This window comes from Thalassophryne amazonica, chromosome 17, assembly GCF_902500255.1.
Source record: "Thalassophryne amazonica chromosome 17, fThaAma1.1, whole genome shotgun sequence".
Taxonomy (NCBI): domain Eukaryota; kingdom Metazoa; phylum Chordata; class Actinopteri; order Batrachoidiformes; family Batrachoididae; genus Thalassophryne; species Thalassophryne amazonica.
In genome coordinates this window covers 32972621-32984637 of record NC_047119.1, presented here as the reverse complement: position 1 = coordinate 32984637, position 12017 = coordinate 32972621, and the positions used below count along the sequence as shown (strand labels likewise).

Below are 12017 nucleotides of genomic sequence, written 5' to 3'. Positions count from 1 at the left end.
AGATTACGGCTTCTGATAAGTTGGTTCCACTCCTCCAGCCAATGCAAAGGAGTCGGTATTAGAGGTGGGCGGATTGATCCTAATATTGATAATATCGATACCAACGCTGGTATTCATACTGAATGATCCTTGTGTAAAAAGATCGATACTCAAGCTTTTTTTCTCTCCCGCACGCACTGACTGTTGTGCATGCAGATTCATCAAAGTCTACTCTCTGTCTTTAAGAGCAGCGCTACGCTGTGTCACACAACACGGAGCAGCACACCCTTCCCCCTCTGGTCTTTTGTTGTTGCGCCATCACGTGGCTAAGCGGCGCCAGCCAACAGCCATGCAGGTAGGCTCAGCCTGGCCCGCCCACTCAGCGCTCTCCTCGAGTCAGCCCTCTACCTCAGGTCTTTTGTATCCTTTGGATCTATGAAGCTTAAATATGAAAAAGTATTGGTATCGGTATCGATATTGGTGATACTGGGCCTGTATTTACTATGTATCGGATCAATACCAAAATTCCCGGTATCGCCCACCTCTACGGTATCGGGTTATTTGGTCACGTGACTTTTAGTCAGGATTCTGACATTTTGCCGATTGGCTGAGACACGCCGCTCTCTGATTGGCTACAGCCTTTGTTTACAAAGTTTCAAACCTCCAAATGTTTTCGGTTGCCGTGTGAATTCCACAAAGCAAATACCTGGTTATTAATCCGTGGCCCTCGTAAACACAGACACATTTGCTCCTGAAAAGGCAATAATTTGTGAAAGAAAAGTCCGTGTTTGTACAATGAGATTTAATTTTTTTTTTTATAACTTCAGATGAAGTTCATCGTGGACACTCAGGGTCTGCCCCCAGACCGCCTCCTCAGGTTGGGACCACACACCAACCACTGCTTTGAGAGATGGTGTATCAACAGTCAGGACACCTGGACACTGAAGGTACCATCACATCCATCCATCCATCCATCCATCCATCCATCCATCCATCCATCCATCCATCCATCCATCCATCCATCCATCCATCCATCCATCCATCCATTTTTTTCTGAGAGTTAACTCTAACACTGTCTCTTTGCAGACTCCTGCACTGATTCAGGTGCAGACGGGGCACAAATTCTCTGGCACCAGAGCAGTGGTGTTGACCTGTCTGGAGGACATCATGGAGGTAGGTGCTCATTCGTGGCCTCTCAGTCATTCCTTCAACCACCTTCAACAAATGTATGCCTCCAATGTCTAATTCACTGACTGTGTGACCACCAAGCTCCAAACTCTGGTCCTGTTAAATGAAGCAAAATCAAAAATAACAAATCATGCAATTCCTTGAATGGCCACTCGAGGCTGGCTTCTATAGTGAGTCACTGTCCATTGACCTGCATGTTTAAATGTCCAGTTTTCAAGCAGAAAAAAAAAAAAACATGTTTACGCCCTGGTGCAGAAAGCAGTTTTGGCCTCTATAGTTTGTTCCCGCTTCATCAGTTTATGAATAATTAGCAGAGTGCTCACTTTGACTGACACCTGTCTCCAGAGCATTTTATTCCAAGTATCTGAGATCATGTGGATTGTTGTGATGTTAATGTCACTAAAAGACCAAATAAGAAGTTTGTGTTGGCTTTTCTGTCCAGTGAAAGTTTCTTGTTATTTCATTTGTATAATAGCACCATTAGCAGGTTTGGGCAGCTTGGTGAGGTTTGTATCACAGATATTCCACAGTTACTGAGACAATAAGCTTGTCATAAGTTTTCATTTCAGCTCCAAAACCACCCGTCACAAAACTCACCACCCAGTCTGTAAAATACACATTAATAAAAGACCCAAACCAAGGTTAGCCCATTAGCTTTGGCTTGTTCAGTAACTCTAAGATGCAAATGTTTTCAGGATTTATTCATCCCAGTCTGGTACTTTAGCCTGGTACTGCAACCGGGTACTGTTACTTAAAATCATAACTTCACAGCATCACATTCAAGATCGTACAACACAAGTTCAAATGAATAAAACACAGGTTATAGAACCTGTTCTATAATCACAGAAAAGAACTAAGTTTTCTCTGTGACTGCATTTTGTGGTGAAATATGCACCAAATGCAGGAAATGGTACCTAAAAATTATACATTTTCGGGGGGGGGGGGGGGGGGGTATGGCCCCAGAGCAAGACACATTCACAAATCCCACCCCCCCACCCTCACACACAACTTTACGAAATCCTGAATCCGCCCCTGCACCTCTTCATTCATTAATGGTCTTAGAATCAGTAATAACGACCAAAATGGAAACATCAAAAGCCGCATGATTTGAGCTTCAGAACCCCTTTAAAGATGTGACATGTCTTTCTGACTTCTTGCTTCACCAGATGATGGACACAAACACCATAGAGAAGGAGGGTCATGAGTTTGTGGACCTTCTGAAACGCATGATGTGCCTCGACAACGAACAGTGGATCAGACCTCTCAATGTTCTTCAACATCCCTTCATGGAAGAGGACAGTTTGGAGACAGAAGTGGAAGAGAACAGTCTGGAGAAGGATGTTGAAGAGGACAGTCTGGAGATGGAAGTGGCAGATGAACCTCTTGTCTGGGCCGAGGAAAATCAGGACCTGACTGAGGACCTCACCCCCATCATACAGGAGGAAGCAGAAGAACCAGCAGCCATCCAGTGTGGTGAGTCAGATGTTCCACAGTTCCCACAGTGTTCATATCTTTATTGCCTTATTCAATCTAACAAATATTTCTGTGTGATTTTTAGAGGCACAAGCAGAGACCAGGACCACCTGGAGGAGACACCTGACTCAGGCTTTCAGGAGGATGTTCTGCCTCTGCTGACACCAGTGTCTGTGCGCCCCGTCTGTGTGTGTATATAATAAATATGTACATTGTGTCATGATTTTGTATTTCTAAGTAAAGACTTTAAAATTCAAAAGCTTTGATGTGTGAAGATTTTTTTGTACTGCCCACGGTTTGTGTTGGCTCTTAAAACTGAGACATTCCAGTAATTAACAGAATCTACATCAAGATTTCATCTTCACTGACTTCATGTTGTCTCCTACAATCACAAGCTTACTCCAATCAATCCTGAACATCCTGAGGTGGACCAGAGGAGACATCTGACAGGTTTTCAGGAGGATGTTCTGCTCCTGCTGACACGGACTTTCTGATGGCTGTTTTTATAAATATGTACGTTGTTGGGCAGCACGGTGGATTAGTGGTTAGCACTGTTGTCTCACAGCAAGAAGGTCACAGGATCGATTCTGAGAGTGCTGCATAACATTTACTGTCATTCTGACAATGAAGAAACAAAAACAGCCACAGTCCAGCTTGTTATGAATGAAACGGCACTCTAGACATCTGATATACAGTTGTGCTCCAAAGTTTACATACCCTGGTAGAATTGGCGGAGGTAAAAAAAAAAAAAAAAAGGATCACTTTGATTTGCAAACTGCAAAATGTCCAAAAATACTGATGGATACCTTTCAGATTTGGTCAGCGGTGGCAGGTCTAAAGGGGGGATGAGCCCCCCTTGAGCTGCTGACCAAAGGTGTGATAAAATATGGGCCAGGTGTTGAAAAAAACAAGAATGATTGATGAGTGATGCTGCACGCAGATGTACGAGTAGATGATAAAATAATTAAAATGATGGCTGTTTAAAATAATAATGGTGTTTAAAATACAAATTGTGGCTCTAAAAATGATGACTAGAGAATCATTATTTAGATTCCCAGATTGCCTTAGACTGCCTGAAAAAAGCTATAGAATTTAGAATTTAAAAAAACATTACCAGACGGGACGAGGGTTTTGGGGGGGGGGCTATGGCATACATACCTCCTTAAGGACTGGTATGACCTCTTCCATCAATCTTTCCAGCAGGTGCATAAACGGTGAGGTGTGTTTTTCTCAGCTTTTTGTACATTTCTTGTCCATCTGCAGAAGAATCGCCTGAATGTCCACCAGCAACCCATACCTGATGGAGGAACATCATTATCAGCCACACATAGGGAACACAGTTTGAAGAATAAAAAGAAAATGCATTTTATTAAACAATGAATGTTCAAAAGGAACTAAATGTCCTCAGTACTGACTGGAGGACTGACTCCACAAACACTCTCAAGGCTTTCAGGTGAATCCAGGCAACAAACACTTCACTGAAGTTCACCTTGAGTCACTGCATGAAGACTCCCTGGAGAGGAGACATGCACATTTATAATGCAGACCAAACACACAGGGAACAAGTCTACAGCAGGGGGCGCCAGTCCATCAAAGTGATCTTATGTTGAACCTTTGTCATGATCATAGCTACTTGTGAAGCATAATGCAAGTCTGAAGATCAATGCATCAGGTTCTAGAGCATCCTACTCTTCAAGAGATTGAATGGTTTAATTCACACCCCAAACACAATAAGCAGTCACTGCACTTGTAACAAAAAATGGGGCTAAATAGCATTAAAAGTGGTTCCCCTATACAGTGGTGTCCAAAGTGTTCCAGAAAGGGCCAAGAGGGAGCAGGTTTTCTTTGCAGCCACTGACTCATGAACTCATCCCATCTGCTCAAAATGATGTTCATCAGTAAATTCACCTGCTGGAGTCAGTGGCTGCAAAAAAAACCTGCTCCCTCTTAGCATCTTCTGGAGCACTTTGGACACCACTGCCCTATGATCATAATAATTTACACTAAATACGGTTCATCATAACAACTGTGCTGAAAGGTAAAAAGCACATGTAAACAGTGATCTGACCACTTACACTTACATTTGAACATTTGAGGTAAAATAATATTTCGATCTAGTGTGACCTAGAGAATAGAGCTGCAACTATTAATCCACTATTAACCATTATTAATCGACTGGTAAATTAGTTGGCATCTATTTTGACAATCGATTAATGGTTTTGAGTCTTTTTGTAAGTTAAATTATTTTATTTTTACTTATTTATTTATTATTGCTTTCTTGATTAATTGGTTGTTTTTGCAGCTTTACTGGAGAAACAATCCAAAACCACTTGGTATGAATCAAAAGTATTTGATGTGTATGTGATAATAAGCCTTTTTGGCTTAACTGAAACTAATAGTGCAGCAGATAAGAGAATATTTACAGAGAAATTCTTCAAATGGTGATGCAAGCACCAAATTTGGCACAAATACTCCTTAGTCATTACTCTTTTGAGAAAGCAGAGTGTCCACTTGAATTTTCAATAGGCAGCCAGGTAGGGGACAATTGAAGTATTACACAGGGGTCAAAATTTAACAATGCTCCAGTCATATTCAAAACTATACTGCATTATTTGTCTGATCATAAAGATTCCAAAAAGATATAGTTTAGACTATCTATGACTGAATTCTATTGATATGGGGTTTTAAAAAATGGCAAAAATGGGGAGAATTCAATTTCAGTCAGTCATTCAATTTCAGATCAATTTCAGTTTGTACAGGGGTCAAAAGTTAAAGTTGCTCCAGTTTTGGTAAAAAGTAATGCAAGTTATTGGTTGAGCAAATAGAGTTGTAAAAAGAAATAGTTTACACCATTTGTCATGCTTACTTATCATATTGCAGGGTAACATATGTTATATGCCGTTGAATCCAATGAACGTCGACATTGTTTGACCTTTACTTTGGACACCAAAGATTCAGCATGGTCAAAACTCTTCCATTTATTAATCCTATTAGCTCAGCCAATAATTGGCATCACTTTTTACCAAAATTGGATCAAACTTTAACTTCTGACCCTGTACAAACTGAAACTGACCTTTGTCACCATGTTTTCTATTTTTACCCCATAACTCCATAACATTCCATCATAGGTAGTCCAAACTATACCTTTTTGGAATCTTTATGATCAGACAAATAATGTGGTGTCATTTTTAATATGATTGGAGCATTGTTAAATTTTGACCCCTGTGTAATTTTTCAACTGACCCCTACCTGGCTGCCTACTGAAGATTCAAATGGGCACTCTGCCTTTTCAAAAGGGTAATGTCTAAGGTGTATTTATGCCAAATTTGATGCTTGCATCACCATTTGAAAGATTTTTCAGTTATCTGCTGCACTAAAAGAAACTGCTCAATCATACACATGCAATTAAGATTTCTGGAGGGTCTTAAAATCCATCACCAGAAAGATGAGAAAGAAGGAAGCCAGGGTGAGCCTCCAAAGATATATTTCCAGAAATTTCAATACATTTATTTCAGACACCGTCTTCCTCAAACTCCTGGATGTTTTTGTCATCCATATATTTATTCACTGTAAAATCACTTAATTAGTCATGCTCTCTTACTGCACAGAATCTCAATAGACTTTTAAAAGTCTTACTAAAAATGTAATACAGCATATTCAGTTATGTTGATTTTTGAGATATTTTATGTTTAAAAAAATGATAATGTAATAACACTGATGTTATGATGTCATTCTTTAGGCATCAATGCAACATTCAGTCTGAACATTGGTTTTTTTTATGTTGATTAAGTGATGTAAAAAGTGGTAGACAGGTTTTTTTTTTTTTTTATCTGATGCAATTCTGTTAGGTGCCTAAGTCAAATAGCAACATTGGCCTCTTGGGATTTTAAAAAGAAAGATAAAAGTACAGAGCCCATTAGTCTGGCCATCATTTTATCCATATTGATTGTCTCTGTCTGTATGTCCTGAAACGTGGGGCTCTACCTTGACAGTCTGTAGAACATGGTCTGACATGCAAAGTCTGGGTAAATTTGGGGTGGATTTAGTTCCTTTTACCATCTACAGGGTGCATAATCACAGTGAAAAACAGGGCAAAACATTTCCTGCCACTGAAAGACGTCCCCACAGCATGATGCTGCCACAGTTACTTTGAAAAGTTCAGCTTTACGAGGTCTGTCCATAAAGTATCGTACCTTTTTATTTATTTTTTAAACTATATGGATTTGATTCATATGTTTTTACGTCAGACATGCTTGAACCCTTGTGCGCATGCGTGAGTTTTTCCACGCCTGTCGGTGACGTCATTCGCCTGTGAGCACGCCTTGTGGAAGGAGTGGTCCCACCCCGTCGTCGGATTTTCATTGTCTGGAAATGGCGGAATGATTTGGGCTTTTTTTCCATCAGAATTTTTTCAGAAGCTGTTAGAGACTGGCACCTGGAAACTATTCGAAAAATGTATCTGGCTTTCGGTGAAAATTTTACGGGTTTCACAGAGAATAAGGTCTGTTAGTACAGCTTTATGGACCCCTTTAAGGACGCTCAGCGCGCCGCGCTCCGAGCTGCGACGACACGGCACAAGCCACCGGACCATTTCTGAGCTGATGGCTCTGTGGATACGAGACCGTTGTGTGCTCTTTCTCTGGTTATCACAAGAGCTGGACATCAGCCATTTTCCGGCAGATTTCACTTTTAACAAGAGATTTTGTCATGGAAAGCCGATTTGCTTTGGAAGCGAGACAAAGGAACACCTCCGTTTCGGCATGTCAGAGGACAAGTTTGGACATGTCTATCTCGGCTTTCAATGCTTACCAGTCCAGTAAGTATTAGTGAAATTGTGGAGAGCCAGATAACCGAAAGCCAGATAAATTTTTAGAATGGTTTCCAGGTGCCAGTCTCTAACAGCTTCTGAAAAAATTCTGATGGAAAAAAACCCCAAACCATTCCGCCATTTCCAGACAATGAAAATCCGATGACGGGGCGGGACCACTCCTTCCACAAGGCGTGCTCACAGGCAAATGACGTCACCGACAGGCGTGGAAAAACTCACGCATGCGCACGAGGGTTCAAGCTTGTCTGACGTGAAAACATATGAATCAAATCCATATAGTTTAAAAAAAATAATAAAAAGGTACGATACTTTATGGACAGACCTTGTATGCAGTTACTTTATTAGCACCTGCTGACAACTTGTAACTAATAAGGTAACACGTAATCTTACTTGGTTACTTTTAACATTGAGAAATCAGCAAAGTAACTAATACTTACTTTTCTGAGTACTCAATCTTAAAAATAACCAAGTCAGATTACTAGTTACTTCATTAGCTACTTTAAAAAGCTGCCAACAAGTTGTCTGCAGCTGCTAATGAAGTAACTGTATAAAGTAACTGTATGAAGTAACTAATAAAGCAACTATTCAAAGTTACTGTGGCAACACTGGACCACCATGCTTCACTGTAGGGATGGTGCCTGGTTTCCTCCAAACATGACGCCTGACATTCACACCAAAGAGGTCAATCTTTATCTCATCAGACCAGAGAATTTTGTTTCTCGTGGTCTGAGAGTCCTTCAGGTGGCTTTTGGAAAACTCCAGGTGGGCTGGCTTGTGCCTTTAAATAAGGAGTGGCTTCCGTCTGGCCACTCTACCATACAGGCCTGATTGCTGGACTGCTGCAGAGATGGTTGTCCTTCTGGAAGGTTTTTCTCTTTCCACAGAGGAATGCTGGAGCTCTGACAGAGTGACCATTGGGTTCTTGGTCACCTCCTGACTACGGCCTTTCTCCATGATCGCTCAGTTTAGACGGGTGGCCAGCTCTAGGAAGAGTCCTGATGGATCGGAACTTCTTCCATTTATGGATGATGGAGGCCACTGTGCTCATTGGGACCTTCAAAGCAGCAGAAATGTTTCTGTACCCTTCTCCAGATTTGTGCCTGTCTCAGAGGTCTACAGACAATTCCTTTGACTTCATGCTTGGTTTGTGCTCTGACATGCACCATCAACTGTGGGACCTTATATGTAGACAGGTGTGTGCCTTCCAAATCATGTCCAATCAACTGAATTTGCTCCAGGTGGACTCCAGTTAAGCTGTAGAAACATCTGAAAGATGGTCAGTGGAAAGAGGGTGTACCTGAGCTCAATTTTGAGCTTTATGTCAAAGGCTGTGAATACTTATGTACATATGATTGTTTTTGTTTTTTTATTTTTAATAAAGTTGCTAAAATTTCAAAAATACTTTTTCATATGGTCATTATGGGGTACTGTGTGAAAAATCTTGAAGAAAAAAGGAATTTCATCCATGTTGGAAAAACACTGTAACATAACAAAATGTGAAAAAAGTGAAGCCCTGTCAATACTTTCTGGATGCACTGACTGTCAAAGTCATGCATTAATTTAGGTTAATTAATCACAGAACCTGTAATGCATCATTTTTTAAAATCTGAATTAATTGCACTTAGATCCATTTTGTTTTAATGCCACTGACGTGGTAGGTAAACAAAGCACATTACTGGTGTGTGAGCACTTTCTGCTTTTGAATATTTTGCCAGGCCTGCCCAGCACCCAGTGGTCATGTGGTTTGGATGTTGGATGTGCCTTTGAACACTTTTGCATGTTTTTGCACAACCACAACAAACTAATAAAACTAAAAGCCAGTCTTTTGTTCCTCCTGCAGCACACATCTGGAGCAAATGTTCACATTACCCCCATTTGTGCTGTTGGCATATTTCACAAGAACATACAAAACTCTTGGGGCCTCATGTACAAAGGCTGCATATGCACAAAAACATGGCATTCATCCTTCGCCAGGCAAACGTTCAGGTGTATCAAAAGTGAAATGACCGTGGAAATGTTCAGTGCACCATGCCAAGTTCATGGCTGGCGTACGCATGTTACTACAGCTATTGGTCCACTGGCGACACATACAGATCTTCTTCTTCTTTGTCTTTCGGCTGTTCCCGTTAGGGGTCGCCACAGCAGATCAATTGTTTCCATCTCACCCTGTCCTCTGTATCTTCCTCTGTCACACCAACCACCTGCATGTCCTCCCTCAGCACATCCATAAACCTCCCCTTTGGCCTCCCTCTTCTCCTCCTGCCTGGTGGCTCCATCCTCAGCATCCTTCTCCCTATATACCCCGGGTCCCTCCTCTGCACATGTCCAAACCATCTCAATCTCGCCTCTCTGACGTTGTCTCTAAACCGTCCCACCTGAGCTGTCCCTCTGATATGTTCATTCCTAATCTTGTCCATTCTTGTCATTCCCAAGAGAATCTCAACATTTTCAGCTCTGCCACCTCCAACTCTGCCTCCTGTCTTTTTCTTAGTGCCACCGTCTCTAAGCTGTACAACATAGCTGGTCTCACTACTGTCTTGTAAACTTTCCCCTTCCCCTTCATTCTTGCTGATATTCTTCGGTTACAAATCACTCCTGCCACCTTCTCCACCCACTCCACCCTGTCTGCACTCTCTTCTTCACCTCTCTACCACGCTCTCCATTACTTTGAACAGTTGACCCCAAATATTTAAACTCATCTACTTTCACCAATTCTTCTCCTTGTAACTGCACTATTCCACTGGGCTCCCTCCCATTCACACACATGTACTCAGTCTTGCTTCTACTGACTTTCATTCCCCTTCTCTCCAAAGAATATCTCTACCTCTCCAGACTAGACTCAACTTGCTATCTCCTCTCACTACAGATCACAATGTCATCTGCAAACATCATAGTCCATGGGAACTCCTGTCTGATCTCATCCGTCAACCTGTCCATCACCACTGCAAACAAGAAAGGACTCAGAGCTGATCCTTGGTGTAATCCCACCTCCACCTTGAATGAGTCTGTCATTCCGACTGCGCATCTCACCGCTGTCACACTATTCTTGTATATGTCCTGCACTACCCTAACATACTTCTCTGCCACTCCAGACTTCCTCATACAATTCTCTTGGCACCCTATCATAAGCTTTTTCTAAGTCCACAAACACAATGTAACTCTTTCTGGTCTTCTCTGTACTTCTCCGACAGTATTCTCAGAGCAAACATTGCATCTGTAGTGCTCTTTCTCGGCATGAAACCATATTGCTGCTCACAGATCTTCACCTGTTTTCTAAGCCTAGCTTCTACTACTCTTTCCCATAACTTCATGCTGTGGCTGATCAACGTTATGCCTCTGTAGTTACTGCAGCTCTGCACATCACCCTTGTTCTTGAAAATAGGAACCAGCACACTTCGTCTCCACTTCTCAGACATCCTCTCACTTTCCAAGATTTTATTAAACAATCTGGTTAGAAACTCTACTGCCATCTCTCCTAGACATTTCCATGCCTCCACTGGAATGTCATCTGGACCAACTGCCTTTCCACTCTTCATCCTCTTCATAGCAGCCCTCACTTCTTCCTTACTAATCTCTTGTACTTCCTGATTTACTCTCACCACATCATCCAGCCTTTTCTCTCGCTCATTTTCTTTATTCATCAGCTCTTCAAAATATTCCCTCCACCTTCTCAGCACACACTCCTCACTTGTCAGCACGTTACCTTGTGCATCTTTTACCACCCTAACCCGCTGTGCATCCTTTCCAGCTCTGTCCCTTTGTCTGGCCAATCGTACAAGTCCTTTATTCAACTTCTTGTACAGCTCGCAATATGCCTTTTCCTTCACTTTTGCCACTTCTCTTTTCACCTTACACCGTATCTCCTTGTACTCCTGTCTACTTTCTTCATCTCTCCAACTATCCCAAAACTTTTTCGCCAACCTCTTTCTCCTTATGCTTTCCTGGACCTCTTCATTCCACCACCATGTCTCCTTGTCTTCCTTCCACTGTCCAGATGTCATACCCAGTACTGTCCTAGCTGTCTCCCTCACCACATCTGCAGTACTTTTCCAGTTGTCCGAAATTGCTTCCCCTCCAACCAGTGCTTCTCTCACCTACTCGCTAAATTTTACAGTCTTCCTCCTTCAGCTTCCACCATCTGATCCTTTGTTGAGCTCTCACTCTCTTCTTCTTTTTTACCTCTAAAGTCATCCTACAAACAACCATCCTATGCTGTCTAACGACACTCTCTCCTGCCACCACCTTACAGTCTCTGATTTCTTTTAGCTTGCATCTCTTATAAAGAATGTAGTCCACCCATGTGCACCTTCCTGCACTCTTATATGTTACCCTGTGCACCTCCCTTTTCTTAAAGTAGGTATTCACCATAGCCATTTCAATCGTTTTTGCAAAATCAGCTACCATCTGTCCTTCCCCATTCCTATCCTGGATACCATATCTACCCATTACTTCCTCATCACCTCTATTCCCTTCACCAACAAGCCCATTGAAGTCCGCTCCCATCACCACTCTTTCATGCTTGGGCACACTCTCCACCACCTCATCTAAC

General features: G+C 41.9%; 1 protein-coding gene across 1 annotated transcript; it reads left to right on the top strand.

Annotated features, from left to right (window-relative positions):
• Positions 1 to 803: 803 nt before the first annotated feature.
• Positions 804 to 2802, top strand: LOC117530090 (homeodomain-interacting protein kinase 2-like). The gene is made up of 5 exons (XM_034193025.1): positions 804 to 926; positions 1066 to 1152; positions 2334 to 2488; positions 2543 to 2640; positions 2726 to 2802. The coding sequence occupies exons 1-5, from the start codon at positions 807 to 809 to the stop codon at positions 2800 to 2802; spliced, it is 537 nt and encodes a 178-aa protein (XP_034048916.1). The 5' UTR covers positions 804 to 806.
• The last annotated feature ends 9215 nt before the right edge of the window (positions 2803 to 12017 follow it).

Excerpts from the sequence above, each read along its gene's own strand:
- LOC117530090 (XM_034193025.1), top strand. The coding sequence starts at position 807 with ATGAAGTTCATCGTGGACACTCAGGGTCTGCCCCCAGACCGCCTCCTC. Across the intron at positions 927-1,065 it reads AGGACACCTGGACACTGAAG|ACTCCTGCACTGATTCAGGT; the intron begins GTACCATCACAT and ends GTCTCTTTGCAG. Across the intron at positions 2,489-2,542 it reads TTGGAGACAGAAGTGGAAGA|TGAACCTCTTGTCTGGGCCG; the intron begins GAACAGTCTGGA and ends GGAAGTGGCAGA.